The following is a 19,031-nucleotide window of genomic DNA, read 5'->3' as shown; positions in this document are numbered from 1 at the left end:
TAAATTCAGTCATGTGACATTGCTTCATCTCCTAAAGTAAAGTTACTCCAACATCGATTTAGATTAGAAGAGGTGGTGTTTTAAATTCCTTCAAGTTCCACATACTTGAGACATATGAAAGTGAAGTAAAAGAAAATGACCTCAAGTCCCTTTTGAATGTCATATTTCCTTAATTTTTATTGTGTGCACATATCACAAGGAATAATCACCCCTTATAAGCGGCAAATGCTGTGCTTCACACTAAACACAGTTTCAATAATATTACAAACACGGCCAAGAAACCAGTCAATGCAGGCATACAATGATGAATTAGCCTACATTTATTTCGAATTGAAAACATTTATGTATTAATTAATTTGGTGTAATAAACCCGACGCATGTGAACGACTTTTTTTCTCTCACGAAAAACATCACTGTACCGTAATGGTAATAATATCATGCTCATTCTTTTTATGCTTTCTTGTGGGCATATTTAAAGCTGATAGACCATTGCACTTCTATAAAATGTTATTTAGTAGTGAAGCGAGAGAGAGATAGTGAAGCGTTCACATAACTTCAAATTCATCACAAATGATTGATTCTTACCCTTTTATTTTGATAACGTTAATGAAAAGAGTACATATTATGTATATGACGGTATAGGCCTACCCATTCTTCCGGGAAAAGGTCACGTCATGCTTTTTTTCTTCTAAACAAAGTTTTCTTCATTCTTCTCATTGGGGAAATATCTTCAGATGACATTTGAGACCATCGAAAAGTCTAGACGTTCTGGCTGTTCTTTCAGTGTGTCAGACACAATGTGTCGTAGGTCAGGTAGGAACACATTCACTCAACTAAGACCTCTTGCAGGTTGTAGTTTCCCCTCATTATTTTGGTCTAATGTTATGTAGGACATTGAGGCGTTCACTATAATACATACTTTACGATTTCTGTGATGGGCAGGCAGCTATTGTTTTTAATAATGTATGTTTAATAATGTATCTAAATATAACGTATTTCATACTATGTACAGTCAGAATAATGTTTAGATATTTGTAGGCTACAACTTTATGTTTTAGACAGGTTATACATTTGTTTGAGATACTAGGGTCTTGATTACTGTGGTAACATGTATGCTGTGATGTCACGTGAATCCAAAATAGGAAGTGATTTAAGAAGCTCTTTCTGTTTGACCTATTGCCAGCATTTTAGACAAAACTTTTGATTAAAAATTTTTATTTATATGCATGACATTTGTCAACTGAACCAAACAATCCCAATCATGTTTTTTCTCTACAGCAAAGGCAATTCAATAATGACTGATGACATTGATTCAGACTAATGACTAGTGGCAGATGTTCATTGGAGTTTTGAAAATCATGATCAGAGGTGTGTAACTACTGAAGCAAGTACGCTTGTTATTTATGATCAATGCTATCATGTTGTCCAATGCAACTAATGTTGTCCACTTTCAGACATTGTCATTGTGCAGCATCCTGTAGCTGTCTGTGTACCAGTAAACTACAAGGTGACTCTCCGTGTTCGGGCAGAAGGAAAAGGAATCCTTAAGTACCAGTGGTTCAAATCGGATGTGGAGGAGGTATGTAATGGTTCATTTTCATGTCCAGGTTTTCTTTTGTCTAATTTAGTCTGTCTGTATATTTAGCAAACACATTCAGAGAACAACCAATGACATTGTAACGGTTTTGAAGGTACTTGGTGGGACTGAAGCAGATCTGACAATCAAAGCTGTGAATACTCAATTATACGTGTGTCGTGTGAACGACCAGCGCTGCAACTGCGTGTTCAGTGATTGGGTCAAAGTTAAAGTTTTGGACATTGATGAACCAGGTACATGGTGTATTTACCATCAAAACATGCTGTTAAAAGTCTCTACATCATTTTATAAAAACATTCCCAGTCAGGCATATGTGCTTACTTTACCTAAATAGATAGATACAGTAGAACAGGAAATATGTCACAGAAATGTACATAGATTATACAGATGGATAGACTTGTAGTGCACATTTAAGATGTTTATTTTACATTTAGTAGGATTACAAATGTGTTTTTTTACTTTTTATAATCCTAGGTCTCCCAAAAGCATGGAAAGGAGAGCCCCATATTGCTGTTCACCCAAAACCCAAGACAATACTTCAGGGGGAGAGACTGATGCTTCTTTGCTCTGCATTTGGTATACCCATGCCACAGTACCAGTGGTACAGAAATGGACATCCTCTGCACGACAAGACCACTGACACACTACAGGTAGGTCAGGTGGTTGACACAAGCTACTGCTTATTAACTCCTGTGCTGAAGTGTCAATTCTATCATCTGACAACCAAGTACCAAGTAAGTTTGATTGTGACTCTTTTAGATAGAGAATGCAACAGCAGACCATGCAGGATCCTACCTGTGCTCTGTCTCTAATATTGAAGAGGAGAAATGGACCGAAGCAGTAGATGTGACAGGTAAATTGACAAAATATTGCTCATAAAATGTGACTACTTTCTGCAAAGTCATCAAATGGGTCTTTCCATTTAGCAGTATTCAAGGTACTTTCCCATTTCCAAGATTGTCTTAGAAGGAAGTTGTTTGATTCTATAAGCAACATGCCTCTGTAGACATACAATGAAAACACGACTTGAAGTGAAACTATCCCTTGTATATGGTTCCCTTTTTACTTTTTGGCATAGATACAGCCCAACAGCATTCTACATGAATAGTAGTTTGTGAATGGGCCTAAATGGTACCTGAACATAGACATCCTCACGTTTTGTTTGTTAAATATTGAAATAGGATCATATTGATTTATATTTAGCTTTTGTCTGTTGATTTCCTATTGTGCAGTAGGGCCACCTGAACAACTTCCTGCTACAACGCTTACAGGTATGGGTTGAATAAAATTCAGGTTCAGCTGTTTTTAGATCACAATTGAAGCAGTGGGTTTATTTGGTATTTCCCTTTTGTTTGTGGTTTCATGATACTATAATTAGGTTCCTGTACAGATGTATCCTTACAACCTGTTTATTTTTTCCTCCAGCAACTGACAAAGTGGCTCTGTTGATTGGCAACCTGAATTACTTCCATCATCCCGGCTTGATGGCCCCCACCATGGATGTCCATGAGCTGGCCAATCTCCTGCAACAGTTGGACTTCCGAGTCGTGTCCCTACTGGACCTCACCAGGGAGGAGATGCTGGCTGCCATCAAGAAGTTCCTGCAGCTTCTGGACAGGGGGGTGTACGGTAAGCATCTAGAAGAGGGGATTGCAGTTCTGTGGAATATCCAGGTTTCTCTTACATTCTAGTTAAATGTTTATCTATTAACTCTCTGTATAGTACACACTTTTACTAGTGTCAAGTGTCAGAAAACTATGCTCCTGGCCAAATAATGTATTGTATGTTGTGGGGTTTAAATGTGTGGTTGAGGGGGCAGATAAGAGGTGGAAAGCAGAAGTGTGCACTTTAATGTTGTGAACTGCGTGCCTTGCTATGTATAGCTGTTTACAAAGACACGTAGGACTTTGAGATGGAAGATTTATTTAGGGCCTGTAAATACTTTTTAGCAACCTTCCAAGATGTCAGCTTATTTACTTTTTATTTTTGAGCCTGCTGACAAGTTATGAAATGTCTGGTAACTGAGCACTAACTACACAATATTTTACGAGGCTTGGTAAGATTTAGAAAATGCATAATTTAGTTTGACTTGACTGTTTGTTGGCTCTTATTTGTCTCTTTAGTAATACTATTTCAAGAAGTCCTGTTCACCTTTTCCACTGTCTATACCTGTGTTGAGGATACTGTTGTTGGTTATCTGCATTCATTCTTTATGCTTAAGAGACATGTAAGCTTTACAGGAACCAGGAATAAAAAAAAAGGACACAATCTTTTCCTACTACATGTCCCAACCCAGCCCTCTTCTACTATGCTGGCCATGGGTATGAGTGCTCAGGAAGGAACTACCTGGTGCCAATTGATGCTCCACAACCCTACCGGCAGGATAACTGTGTCTGTGTGCAGAGGGTCATGCATAACATGCAGGAAAGACGAACATCTCTGAATGTGGTACTACTGGACACCTGCAGAAAATGGTAAGGCTTCTGATGTTTCAGCATATTTGTTGTGAGAGACAACCGCATATGTATTTCAAAAAAGGAGGATGATATTAATCTTGTATCTTGCCTTTTTAAACTAGGTACAACCAGGATTGTAAGGTGTCTGAAATCAGGCCTTTGATTCCCATGGGAAACACAGTGTATGGATATGGCACGTATGTATTCATCTCACACCAAACAATGATGGCCCAACTATTTAAGAATCTGACTGAAGCAGCCATGCAATACTGTTTGACTGAGACCTGATGGAGGAAGTAACATCTTTACAGGTGTGAAGACGCTGAGGCTTATGAGGTCCAGGATGGAGGGAAGAGTACTGGGATCTTTACCAAGTACCTCAACAAACACATCCTGAAGCCAGAGAAAGTCACCCATGTCCTAGAGCAGGTGTCTGAGGGTCAGTGTTTGCCGAAAAGGCTGTGGTCTTAGTACTTGCTTAGTGCTGTACTGCTTAGTTAGTACTATAACCCTTTTCAAAGAGAGCAACAGAAAAAGTTCAATTCAACTCTTTCCAAGGCTAATTACATGCCAGTCATTTAAAAGCCTTAAGAAAATGAAAATATGTTGGTGTTGGATGTGTTAGTAAACAGAATGACTATGGAATGTGTTGTTCGTTCTTATGGTTGTAGGGAACATATGTTGACATTCACTCTGTCACTGGCTGCTACCCTGGCTGTTTACACTGTCCCTCTGGAGTAATTGGGAGTTGGTGGGTGTCATGCTGTCCCCCTGTTGGGTACTTGTTTAGTTGTTTAATGGGTCTCTCTGGTAACATGACTTTGTGGGACAGTGCCACATTAGCATGTGACCTCATGCTCTGGAAATTCACACTGCTGGCTGGAGAGCAACAGGAAACCCGAGAGCTGTAGAGTTGAACACAGCTGTTCAGCTGTGTGCGTATGCCCCCTTCCACTGCTATCATCCTCTGCTCACACAGTCACTAGTAAACCAGGCTGCTGGCTGCCTTTAGAACACTGCCAGTGTGTGTGATAGACAGACAGATGAAGAAATGAGAGAGAGATGTATTGCTACACGAAACATACCTATCTTTAAACCTCACCATACAACCATGCCAAGAGCAGTTCTAGCATTTCCAGGGCTTGTTTAGAGAAAGTGCCTTTGTTCATGTTGCCTTAGACCTATTTATAAATGGAAAAGGGTTTTGCATGATGAGTTGAGTTGGCTGTCTTCTCATCCCTAATGGGAACAAGGTGAAGACAGATTAAAATACGACTGAATTCAAATCCTCTAAAATGCTCAGAGTAAGCCAGTATCCAAGGCCTTTAGGACAGTTGTCTGTCTGTCTTCACAGGTTGATATGAATTCCACCTTGATGTTTCACATTTTGTGGGCTTTTGATTTTACTCAGAAATAAAATGTGTGATTTTCAGTTCCTCTTAAATTGTACCAAAGTGGGAAACTGTTCTTTTTCTCTTCCTCTCTCCTCCCCAGATCTGGGTAGAGACCCTCTTGTGATGGGAAAGCAGGCTGTAGAGATCAAGCACATGCTGAGGGAGCCTCGTTCCCTCACAGACCCTATCAGGACCACAGGCCATACAGGAGAGCTACACCTCAGAAACATCTGCTGGAGACAGGCCAACGGTGAGCTCTAAGAAACAGCTCACCTCTACATTAATTTATTCTGGCCTTTTAGACAGATCAGAAGACAATTCCTAACAAGTCAAATAATTGTTCATCAAATAATTTAAAAAAATCTATGACCAATTTATGTGTTTTCAATTTAATCTGTCTTTCCTTTATCTAGCCTTGCTGTCAGAGATTTTCTCAGGCATAAAACCAATGCTGCGTTAGGTCATTGTCTTGCTGTGTGATGTCATCCCTCTCAGAGCTACCATGTCAAAGGCTGCTGGTGTTTCCTTGTGGAGCTGAGATAGAGATCAGCTTCTCTGCCTTGTTTTCGAATGTCATGGTGGTCTTTGCCAAGGTGAAGACCACCGGTGCCGTAGCCGTGGACTGCACTGTTAACCTCAGAAGCACACCAGTAAGTAACATCATCAATCTTAACTACTGTAGATTCTGTCACACAACTGTGTCTAAAAGGCAATATGGACACAGGTGACGTCAAGTGTGTTTTAAGGAGAAAAAGACTTCACCAGGGTCTACACTCTTTCCTGTTGCTTTTACAGCTCTTAGGTTGATACGGTCTAGCTGTGTAGATGCATAAAGATTGCATGCTCTAAGGTATAGGTATGCAAAATACATGGACATCTTTGTTAGACTTTATTGCACATAGACTTGATTGCACCACATAGTATTTCCGAGTTTTATTCAGAAATAAATCTCGATGCATCTCTTTTTACCATATTCTTTCAAAAGATATGCTGAGTCATATTGTGAAGATGATTGTCATCCGATGACAGTAGGAAAACGAAAATTATAATTTCCTTGTACATACTGACACCTAGTGGCTGAATATGTTACAGTGTTCTTGGTGAAGATCTTAAAGATGCTGTAAAGCAGAACTGAAAAGGAGTTTTAAGTTCATAACACCACCGAAGAATGTGTTGTTAACTACCCATCCAAATTCGAATAAAAAAACAAACACATGTCGCCTGAAGGAGCTGAAGCTCCGCCCCCTCGAATTTATTGAATTTAGCAACAACAGCAACAACTAGCTAAATCAATTGCAGATATCAGAACAGACCTACCTGCAGTGTATTTTATGTGTTAATTACTTTGTCTTTGCATCGTACCAGCTGAGTAACTGAATGCAAGTTACTCTGTGATCTGACGTAGAAATCAGAATCAGAATTTAGTTTATCCGCCAAGTAAGTGGTCACAAACAAGGAATTTACTTTGGTGGGCAGGTGCAAACAGTGAACATTTAAACATAATGAACAAAAAGAAAATGTAGAAAATGTACAAAAAAATTAAAGAAACTACTGGCAGAGCTATACAATAAAATATACAAATATAATATAAACTCAGATGGCTGAGCGGTTAGGGAGTCGGGCTATTAATCAGAAGGTTGCCGGTTCGATTCCTGGCCATGCAATATGACGTTGTGTCCTTGGGCAAGGCACTTCACTCTACTTGCCTTGGGGAGAATGTCCCTGTACTTACTTTAAGTTGCTCTGGATAAGAGTGTCTGCTAAATGACTAAATGTAAAATAAAGTTACAATATATATAAAATAAAAAATTACATAATATAGAATAAAAATAATACTGAATATGTTAAAGTGACAGAGTGTATAAGGTAAGTGACAGTGTCAGTTTGAGGCCTTGTTAAAAAGGCTAGCAGCTGAAGGAAAGAAACTGTTCTTGTGGCGTGAGGTTTTGGTCCTGATGGACCGCAGCCTTCTGCTGGAGGGGAGTGGTTGAAACAGAGTGTGTCCAGGGTGGGAGGAATCGGCCACAATCTTCCTCGCTCGCCTCAGGGTCCTCGAGGTGTGCAGGTCCTCGAGGGTAGGCCGATTGCAGCCAATCACCTTCTCAGCAGTGCGGATGATACGCTGCAGTCTGCTCTTGTCCTTGGCAGTGGCAGCAGCGGCTGTGACGTAGATAGGTTGGGTTTTGCCCCACCTAAACAAAACCTGAGCTCAGCGCGACAAAGTTTTAGAGCTTTGCACATGCTTTCAGCAACTCATTTCACACGTATATAATGTACTGAAAGCAAATCATGGAATTTGCTTTACAGCATCTTTAGCTGTTGTCTGTATAAACTGTATATTGTAAACCTCTCATAAACCAATTACACCTTTCATATTTACCATATTTGGCGAGTGGTGTGTGTATATGCTCAGTGGCAGTGGCGGAACTAGAGTTTTATACATGGGGTGGCCAAGGGGTGGCTATGGCTACTTCAGGGGGTCCAGAATCAGAATCAGAATCAGAATGGGATTTATTCGCCATGAAAGTTTGCACAGACAAGGAATTTGCTTTGGCAGGAAGGTGCATACAATAAACATCTACCTAAAATTTAAATATGTGGACTAACTATACTAAGGGTACATAAACTAGCAGTACTAAGTGGGATTAGAATATAATTAAATATACAATAAAATATAAGTTGCCGTAAATTACAATATAAAAATACAAAAATACAAATTACAAAAAATACAAATGTACAAGATACCATGTTGTGGTGCAGTGCAAAAGCAGAGTGTTTTAAGCAAGAAGTCATTTGAGTCAGTGTGGTCCCTTGGCCTTGTTGAAGAGGCCAACAGCGGAAGGGAAGAAACTGTTTTTGTGGCGTGAGGTATTGGTCCTGATAGACCGCAGTCTTCTGCCGGAGGGGAGTGACTGAAACAGGGAGTGTCCAGGGTGGGTGGAGTCGGCCACAATCTTCCTCGCTCGCCTCAGGGTCCTCGAGGTGTGCAGGTCCTCGAGGGTAGGCAGATTGCAGCCAATCACCTTCTCAGCATTACGGATGATACGCTGCAGTCTGCTCTTGTCCTTGGCAGTGGCAGCAGCGTACCAGACGGTGATGGAGGAGGTGAGGATGGACTCAATGATGGCTGAGTCCAGAGTCTTGGGTCACTGTTTTCATTAATATATACAGTATAATCTGGGTCTATAAGTGCTGGAACATCCAAAATATTTTTGGGAAAAAAAGCTCAAGCACCAGGGACTTATAATAGCATTTCTGTGTTACAGAAATAACACAGTGCATAGTTTATTTACAAAACAAAGTGAAATTACACACCCAAAAAAACACTGAAATTTGACTTGACAGGTAGCAGAAATAAAGCAGAAATGGACTTGAAAAACATAAATAACTTGGTGCCCAACCACATTACAAATTTACAGTATAATATTTATGTTCATTATGTTAACTAATAGCAAAGAAAAGTTTTGGAACTTTTCGGAACCCCCCCCCTTTTTGGAACCCCCCCCCCCCCCCCCCCCCCCCCCCCCCAGAATGAGCACTTTGTGTTTGTAAATCACAGTATAAACCGCACTGGAATATAAAACGCACTTTGAAAGCAAACAACGTTACCGTTGCGCCGGTTAACGTTGAGCGGACCACTGCTCACGATTGATTACTTGCCAGGTGAACCCTGTTATCGTTTCAACCCGCTCCACAGTCTGGCATCTACACAATCTTTAGCTCATAAAAAAGAACTGCTAAGCTACCCAAAAAAAGTTTGTCGCTGAAATTCCAGTCGATTGTCGATGCGTCTATGTTTTATGCAGAACTAGTTTCTTCAGAGCATAATAGGATTTTGGTGGCACGGTTCAACATGTAATCCTTCTACACCAATAAGGTAGCTGCTTTTTGTCAACATGGATGGATATGGTTGTCAAATAGAGGATGGGACCTTGCACGTTAGTGTTTCCTATGTTTATTTTGCCGCCACGACTACATTTCTGCCGCCAGGGTATCAGAAATAGAGCTGTACAAAATTTTAGGACGTCTATGTGATTGTTAGAGTGCATGTCGGAGAATAGCATGGATACGCGCTTCACACCGCAGTTGAGATTGTGCGTCTTTGAGAAGTCGTAGAAGTGACTTCTCAAGCCAGAGCGACTTACAGTAAGTACAGGGACATTACCACGAGGCAAGTAGGGTGAAGTGCCTTGCCCAAGGACACAACGTCAGTTTGCATGACCGGGAATCGAACTGGCAACCTTCGGATTACTAGCCCGATTCCCTCACCGCTCAGCCACCTGACTCCCCTATTACAATTAATGATATACGCCACTAGGAGGCGCTGATAACAACACAACGATGTGCATTAGAGACGAGTCTACAACGGTGGCTCATGTGCACGCTTAAATTCAGTTACTCTGAGTAAAATAATTTTTTACTAATTCATTACGTGTGTACAAGTCTGCTTTACATTACAGTCACACCATTACACTATATGCAATATAATGTTTAAATCGACTACTTTGTATGGTGAGCTTGTAGTGAGACATCAAAAGTATGGTTTGGAGTCTGTTAGCACGAACAGTTTAACTTATTTTTTTAAATGAAAGTTTATAGCCTGTTCTCCTATTCTAAAATGGCCGCGGGGCAGTTACACCACAGTAAACAAAAGCTGCAAGACACCCAATGCAACTGCCACGACACACTTGCATACCACTATCAACAGAACAGTAACTGTCATGTACCAGTGGAGGCGCTGTAACGTACCACTAGCTACTGTCATGTACCAGCGGAGGCACTGGCATGTACCACTAGCTACTGTCACGTACCACTAGCTCCACTGGCACGTACCACTAGGTGCCAGTAGAGGCACTGGCATATACCACTAGCTACTGTCACGTACCAGTGGAGGCACTGTCACGTACCACTAGCCACTGTCACGTGCCAGTGGAGGCACTGGCATGTACCACTAGCTACTGTCATGTACCACTCGCTCCACTGTCACGTAACACTCGCTACAGTACAGTACAGTTTCGGTTATAACCGCTACTGCTAACATGAGTGCATCCCCCAAATGAAAACACTCCCCCCAAATACGAGTCAACTCCCCCCAAATAGGATGACTTGCTCACCTCCCCCCAATACAAAGACACGCTCCCCCAAATGGGAAACGACATTACATTAACTCAAAAACACATTACATTAACTCGAAACGGAAAGGGTAGGTACAATACTTCGTCGCTGAATGGATGCAGTAGGCTAACTAACAAGAAATTTATCGACAGAAGTACAAAATGCAATAGCCTGACAGAGTTACGTGCACCAGGACATTTGTTTGGCTATCGAAGCATGTAGCAAATAGTAGGCTACTTATGCAAAAGTGGGCTATATATTGCGTGTTAAACATAAAAATCGATAGCCAAACAATTATCCTGGTCCACGTAACTCTGTCATTGTGGCATTTCGTTATTCTGTTGTGGACTATTAGTTTTTTCTTCTGAAAATTACTGCTTCCTTCAACTGTGTTTTTAGCGTGCGCATATGCTACTTATTTTAATGTTGTGAAACGTTAACAGCATATCTAAGATTATTTCATAGGAATGTCCCTGATTAAAATAAAGAGTAGTCATAACTGAATTGTTAACACAAATGTTTCTTCTTTTCTTCCAACCAAAACGATCAACTTCATGGTAATGAAAGTTACGTGGACCAGGATGGTTGTTTCGCTATCGATTTTGACGTTTAACATGCAATTTATACTTTTGCTTAAGTAGCCTACTACTTGCTACATGCTTCGATAGCCAAACAAATGTCCTGGTGAACGTAACTCTGTTAGGCTATTGCGTTTTGTACTTCTGTCGATAAATGTCTTGTTACCCAGGTAGCAAAATTTGTCTGGCCCATCTCTGGGCCACATCCTTGCTCCAGTTCTGGCCCAGTTCTGGCTGGGTCCCCGGCCCAAAACTGGTCCACGTACTGAAAACAGACACATACGATGTGTTCTGGCCCAGATGCGGCCCCCACCCTGTAAAATTGTAATATTGTGTTATGTGGGCCAGGTCTGGCCCAGACACTGTAAGACAGATATGGCTGAGTGTCGGCTTGGTCCCCGGCCCAGTTCTGGCCCAGACACTGTAAAGCACCTATTGTGTTATGTGGCCCAGGTCTGGCCCAGACACTGTAAGACAGATATGGCTGAGTGTCGGCTTGGTCCCCGGCCCAGTTCTGGCCCAGACACTGTAAAGCACCTATTGTGTTATGTGGCCCAGGTCTGGCCCAGACACTGTAAGACAGATATGGCTGAGTGTCGGCTTGGTCCCCGGCCCAGTTCTGGCCCAAACACTGTAAAGCACCTATTGTGTTATGTGGCCCAGGTCTGGCCCATACACTGTAAGACAGATATGGCTGAGTGTCGGCTTGGTCCCCGGCCCAGTTCTGGCCCAAACACTGTAAAACTGTTAAGAGTTAGGTAAGACCCGGCAATTCAATCAATTTCCTGGCACATTTGCAATGTAATGCAATGCAGATGTGCACACCGCCCCCTACCAAACAAGATGGGTAGCTCGGTCAGCAGGGAGCTGAAGAAGAGCGGCTACTGACGTCACTCTGCTGCGCCGCTCAGAATGCTTTTTCGTTCATTTTGCATTTCTGCAAATGCTTTTGAATTTGAATTGTGGTCACGATTTTGCAGCCACGTTCTTAAAATGAAAATGCATTTCTGGAAATGCATTTGAATTTGAATTGTGGTCACGATTTTGCAGCCACGTTCTTAAAATGAAAATGCATTTCTGGAAATGCATTTGAATTTCAATTGTAATTCATTTTCAAATTTTACATTTCAAAATGAATTTTGGTATCTATTTGCTGGGGCATGTTTTGATTTAAATCTCAAATGTCTATTTCTTTTTCATTTTAATTAAGTGAAAGATTGAGCACTCTTGAAGAAGAAAATTAAAATGCAAATAGGATGATTGATTACTAATTTCATTTATGAGTCAAATAATGCAGCCACATTCTTAAAATGCAAATGCATTTCTGAAAATGCATTTGCATTTGAATTTTGGTAACGATTTGCTTCCATACTATATAAATAAAGTCTTATTATTATTATATTATTTACCCACTATTTACCCTTTTCCCCAAAACCTTTAGGCAATGGAAGACATATTTTCAGGTCCTAACAGATCAGATGAGATGGACTCTATGCTGCTTAACAACTCTGAGAATTCTGACTGTAGTCTTAGACTTTGTGGTCTTCAAAAGCTCCAGGTATGAATACATTCCACAAACCTTGTATTCCAGTATGCAATTTGCCACTGACATTTCAGTAAACTACTGTTTATGTAAGTAATATGACACCTCCCAAGAACTGAACTATATTTTACTTTATTATTTTGGTAAGTCACAGTGTATGCCATTACTACTGATCTATCTCCTTAGGAATCGCTGATGATAAATGTGGAACTACACTATACTCATAAAGACAACAAGCTACGACAGAAAGAAACCAAAGAAGTGGACACTGGAAGACCTTTGGTGGCATCCTGCAAGCTTTACAAGAAAAAGCATGCAGGGATGGCTAAAAATCAAGAGGGTGTCCCTGCTCAAAATGTTGGCCATATTTCATGTAGTATGCAGCCCCCCCGTCAGGTGCTAGAACGGACTAGGCCCTTTACCAGGAAGGCAGAGTGTGCTGTCAGCGTTCCTGCTGCAAGGAGCAATGAACCAGAGGAGAATGATGAGAATGAGCTACAAGACTTTACCTTTTGACATTTCCTCTATCTTGAACATACTACACAAGCGTATCAAGACATTTTATGTGTTGTTTGTGCGTTTGTGCATGTGTGTATGATGTGTATGAAAGTATGTGTGTGTGCCCAAGCATGACACTCAATGAACCATTATTTATTCTAATCTTTAAAAAGGGATTTAGTTATGTAGGCCCGATACAGACAAAATAGGCCTACAACCTTTGATTGTTTTTAATAAAACCTATTAAAATATGAAAAAATGGTGTCCATGTTCTACATAACTATCCGTAAAATATTTATGACCCACCCACCAGTGGTGTAATATTGTGTTGTTCGTGAATCTGGCGGATTTAGCATAGGCGACATGGGCAGCCGCCCAGGGCGGCATCTTGCCGGGGGCGGCACAGGGCGCCCGCACCAAAAATAACATCGGAATGGGGAAATTTGGTCAATCAGTTTTCTATCGCTCATTTGCACGTCACGTCAATAATGTCACCGTGTGGGACTGTTGGGCAGGCTGGGACTGGTTGTTCGCCCAGGTATGGGGAGCGGAAAGGGACATGGAGAACCAGCCTAAGGAGACTGTCGTGTGATCTACTTCTGGAAGTTGCCTACGTCGTTGCGTCTACATTTACATTACATTTCATTGACATTCCATTTATGCATTTAGCAGACGCTTTTATCCAAAGCGACTTCCAAGAGAGAGCTTTACAAAAGAGCATAGGTCACTGATCATAACAACGAGATTGCCCCAAACATTGCGAGCAGGCAAAACATGAAGCATACATTGTGGAAAACCAAATAAGTGCCAAAGGGAAGAACCATAAGAGCATGCAGTTAAAAGTTACAATTGAAAACATGAAACTCCCCACAAGAGTGCAAGAGTGTACCTGTAGAAAAAACAATCAACAGTAAAATATTTCACAGCGAGTACAAGAATTTGAAACCGTTACAACTAACCAACAAGAGCAACAAGTCTCTCAATAAGAGTCATTGTGATCCTGGAGGAAACTAACATCAGGTCCAGCCAAGCATTCCTAAGTGCCGTTGTACTCCCGGAACAAGTGCGTCTTGAGCCTTTTCTTGAAGGTGGGGAGACAGTCAGTGTCCCTGATGGAGGTGGGGAGTTGATTTCAGCATTGGGGGGCCAGACAGGAGAAAAGCTTGTGTTGGGACCGGGCGCTCTTGGGCGGTGGGACCACCAGACGGTTGTCAGAAGAAGACCGTAGGTGGCGCGCGGGGGGGTGTAACTTCTAAACAAATCTACTTGTGGATAACGTCGTTGCCATACTTTGAAGTAAATTTTAGAGTAAATTTATAGTTATACGTTTTTGCCAGTTCATCATTTTGGAGCTTTTAACACGGAGCAAATTAAGGCAATGTCATTTCCGTGTTGTTAGTCGGTGATTCATTACAACATTTGTTGTCTAGCCCTTCAATCTCTCAGCAAAATGTAGGCTAATTATTTGGCCGCTATAGGGTGCCACACATGTTGCGTATCAGACAGATGTTGTGCTATAAATGCGTTAGCTTGATCCTAACCAGACCCTCGTACATTTCATTTGTACAGAGGGTCTGGGAACGCTCCATGACAAGCATTAACTTCCTTGAAGGCGGGTACTCTGTCGAAGTTTAAAACTATTGGATCTGCCCAGAGCCACTCTGATCTGCCATAACCAATCGCTAGCGTTCGCCATAGCCAACTCCTTCACCACTGAGCTAGCTGCCGTAGCTGGAAAATCTAACTTTTCCCGAACCCCGTGGGGAGGGGGCCACAACATCATGACCACCAACAAAACTCAGCAAGGATTGTTCTTGCTCCGGCTTTAACTTATGGATATTCGGCAGCGTTGCCACAACCGCAGAATAGCTTCGCTCGCATTGTTCTCCGCTGCCATTACTGAACTACAACTCAAACTAGTGCACGACATCAACGTCATCGTTCTCAGCCACTCTCTCTGTTCGCTGATTGGACCTACAAAAAATGTGTTTCTAAAAACCGACTGATGCACTGAAATCCCAGACCTAGTACAGAAGCAAAATCCAAATTGAGCGGAAGTACGTAGGAGGGCAAAGCCAGGCTATAAATGCGTAGCCCGGCATTAAAAATATTTTAGAGTCGGTTAACTGATCACATTGTTGTACCCAGTCAAAGGAATTAACACACAGGAACATCATAAACATTCAATAGAATGAAAATAGAAGGAGCGTCAAGGCCATTTCTAGGAGCCCTATCTAAAGGCCTAAACAAAAGCTATCTAGACTAGCATGCAGCGTCTTCTTTCTGTGCTTGCAAAGGCTATGTTGATTTTCACCCCCTGACGTTTCTTGTGAGAGTAAAACTCCCCATATTGTGATACTATTTAACTACCCTGATTCCTGTATTCTTTGTCCAGTCTTCTGAGATGCTCAACTTGAGTGTATCAGACACCTGCACTTTATAGATCTATAATAAATACAGTGATTTTGTCTTGAACTGGTACTTGATGATTCACTTCATTGACTTGGTACTTTCACAGCAATTGGGTACTATCGAATATGTCTTCAGTATTAACCCTGTAAGTTTGTCTGCAGTTGTAATTCAAGGGTATAGAATCATGTGTTAAAGCTTAATATTATGAGCAATATCAATAGGCTAGTGACCAATACACTTTTGTATCATGTTATAACAGTCTACTGGTTTCTGTTAGTGTAGCGTCCACACAAAAAATGGAAACCACTGATAGTCTGAAGATGTTTAATTTGCTGTCTTGCACTTCTACACCAGTGCTAAACAGAAAAGTGTAGTCAGAAGGCAAAATTATAAATTAAAACTCCATTAGCGATAGGCTACATTCATTAGTAACTCATTAGCACCACTAAGTTAGCAAACACATCAGACAAACTCAATATAATTAAACTGCACTGTTGCCACATGAAATAACCAAATACAAGAAATATAATTATTATTATTATTAATGCAAACTTTACAAGCATGAAACACACTGTATTGTGGTCACCTAGACTATTCTAGGTCGTGGTTCAGTGAAAGCACGGCTTCTTCAATAGGCTAAAATTGTTAAATCCTACTTGAGAAAGCATACTGTTCAGAGATGTCAATAGGACATTACCATTACCTGAATGACTTGTATTGATCGGGAGGTTATGCCTGTTCTGATGATGGCATAAGCCATGTTAGATTGTTGGCTCTATGTGCATTGTTTGGTTCTCCTCTCCCTGTCTGTTTCTGTGATTTGTTTCTGTTGCAGGATGGAAGGCAGGCAGAGGAGCTGTGATTGTTGCAAGGGTACACCTGTGATCTGTGCCTCGGTTCTTAATAAGCTGTGCCCTAACAAACTGGGTCTCTCATTACTAGCAGGAACATCATCACTGTTTGCTTTTTAGTTTGTAATGATTCTCTACACACTCCACACTTGCACTGATCCCACATCCACTCCCTACACTACTAATTTACATGACCCTCACATCCAACTGTTTCTTTGTAAGCACTTTTTATTGAATAAATACACTGTTATCCTTATTTCTGTGGCTTGTAAAGAATATATTGTGCTTATTAAAGTTATGCATTGCTCTTATTAAAGTTATGAACTTAGAAGTCTGTTCAGGCTTAAACATTGGGTCTCACACTGGGTGTGGGAAGCAGGCTGTTCTTTGTGTCTCTATCTCTTCATTTTCAGAAACAACCTTGAAACTGGGTGGAGATGGCACCCGAGCAGGTGGGACGCGTAGGCAAGAACAACTCCCTGATGCACGAGAGAACAAGCTCAACCCTTTTTACTTGTGTTTCAATTGCACTGTATAAATATATGCTGGGGAGGGACAGATAGCCAGTTGGACTTTGTGAACCAGCCCAAACTCTGTTGCGGTATAGGGAAACTTAGACAACCCCAGAGCTCTGTACTTGTTGATTTCCAACTGCTGCATTAAAGCTGATATTATCGGACCTCGACTCCAGACCACTCTTTCTAGAACACAGATTTGTGTCATTGAATACTATCATTACATATTGGAAGATTTTGAATCCTTCACCATTCAGGTTTTCAGCATTCTCACTGCTGTTTCGCAGGAACAGCCGTTTCTATATTGTTTTCCTGTTTCTCTTTATTATGTCAACTTCTTAGTTCTTCCGCCGTTTTTTGGCCTTTAACTAGTTCTGCATACTTTCACCGATTCCTACAATTTTTGTATCAAAACGTTCAGCTCCTTCAGGAGATGTTGGCTATGACTTTTGGTATTTCTCACTTTTATACTTTTTAAGACATTAAGGTTTTTGTGCAAATTATTCTCCCATTAAAAGTAATGGTAAATCCTTTCAAATCATTAAAAAGCTTCCTCCTCTTTCAAACGTAACTACTTCAGCATACTTTCAGCTAGAGACACCATTCAACCTTTAAAATGTTCACAAGACATTCAGCTATTCCCAAATATTCAGCCAATTTTGAATTATGACAGTTTGAAATACATTAAAATGTTTGCTCCTTCTTGATTTTTATGAATGAGCAGCCAGCAGAGTGGCACACTGCTGGCTGTTCTTTTTCTGATATTCAACTAAATTGTCAAACAAATTCCTCTAACGTTCATATAGTTTAACTTACAGAAACAAGTTATACCTTAAAATGTAGGAAAATGTGTCCTCTTTCAGCCAATGTAACTACTAAAGAGCTCACATTTACAGATTTTCAGCTATGAGCCTTGAAGCGAGAGCAGCCTTTCAAATTATCTCACTAACTTCAATGGAGAGGTGGGTAAAATCAGTCAGAGAAAGCAAGAAGGAACAAGATTTTGAAACTGCCGATAGAGTCGTATTTCTGACCGCACAGACATATAAAGGACATCTCTGGTTTCGGCAGAGTCTTGGGTCTCGGAAAATATCCTTATTTTTTGTATTGGACGTATAGTTTTGCGTCTAGGTTAATTTGTTTGAGGTGTGGATTCTAGCTACATTTCTGTTATTCTCTCTGCCCAACTCGTTAGCCATCACAGCTGCGCCATCACCGTGGCAACCAAACAAACACGCACCAGGAAAGCAAAAGGGACACGTTTTCGAAACTGCAGGTAGAGTTGTATTTCTGACTGCACAGACATATAAAGAATATCTCTGGTTTAGGCAGAGTCTTGGGTCTCGGAAAATATCCTTATTTTTTGGATTGGACGTACAGTTTTGCGTCTCGGTTAACTTGTGTGGGGTGTGGATTCTAGCTACATTTCTGTTATTCTCTCGTATAATCGAGCTAGCGCGATGGCTCTCCATAACTAAAAACGGTTCGACTTTTTTTTTTCCACAATCGACCAAATTGGCGAAACAAGGTATGTACATTGAGCTTAAAGTGTACATAATCTAGAAAGATCGTTTTTATTTTCACAAGTTTCACAGAACAACTGCAACAATCGAGGCTCAAGACTGTCATAGCTGACCGTCACGAACAGCCAAAAACCGGAGCTGGGGCATGTGTTTGCTGCAGCTGGCGTTAATCCTACGAACAAACGCTTCGTAACTGGAAAGTTTTTACTTTTAATTGACGATATTGAACACAGATGTTAAGTAAATTGTCTTTACTCTAAATATCTTCTCCGTTTTCAATTTGAAGCAGTAAATCTAACACAGTAGGAATTCTCCCACGACATCCGCTCGCTCTGCTTTGACTAACAAATATGTTCTCAGTCCACCATACATTAGACGAGCTAATTTTCGAGCACTTTCGATACAAGATACAGGCCATGTTAGAGTTGAATTGTGTGGGCAATGTAGAACAGCAGACAGATTTGAAATATGATCTTTTGTTATGGCCATTCTAGTGACACTACGACTGTCATCATACGGCGAAACCAGGTCATATAGCTAGCTACGTTT

At 41.0% G+C, this 19,031-nt stretch overlaps 1 protein-coding gene across 2 annotated transcripts; it reads left to right on the top strand.

The window, feature by feature from the left end:
• The first annotated feature begins 705 nt into the window (after window positions 1–705).
• malt3 (MALT paracaspase 3) lies at window positions 706–13,440 on the top strand. 2 transcript variants are annotated; one of them, XM_067235542.1, is made up of 15 exons: window positions 706–813; window positions 1,279–1,368; window positions 1,455–1,579; window positions 1,692–1,830; window positions 2,072–2,247; window positions 2,357–2,450; window positions 2,830–2,868; window positions 3,023–3,226; window positions 3,894–4,071; window positions 4,176–4,250; window positions 4,365–4,492; window positions 5,548–5,697; window positions 5,943–6,097; window positions 12,582–12,698; window positions 12,870–13,440. In XM_067235542.1, the coding sequence occupies exons 2-15, from the start codon at window positions 1,335–1,337 to the stop codon at window positions 13,197–13,199; spliced, it is 1,944 nt and encodes a 647-aa protein (XP_067091643.1). In that variant the 5' UTR covers window positions 706–813; window positions 1,279–1,334; the 3' UTR covers window positions 13,200–13,440. The 2 variants fall into 2 exon arrangements, with proteins under 2 accessions (XP_067091643.1, XP_067091644.1); XM_067235543.1 differs by having other exon boundaries at window positions 747–849.
• The last annotated feature ends 5,591 nt before the right edge of the window (window positions 13,441–19,031 follow it).

Source organism: Osmerus mordax, chromosome 4 (genome assembly GCF_038355195.1).
Source record: "Osmerus mordax isolate fOsmMor3 chromosome 4, fOsmMor3.pri, whole genome shotgun sequence".
In the NCBI taxonomy this organism is placed as follows: Eukaryota; Metazoa; Chordata; class Actinopteri; order Osmeriformes; family Osmeridae; genus Osmerus; species Osmerus mordax.
The sequence above is the reverse complement of the archived record's forward strand: the minus strand, read 5'-3'. Positions and strand labels throughout refer to the sequence as shown.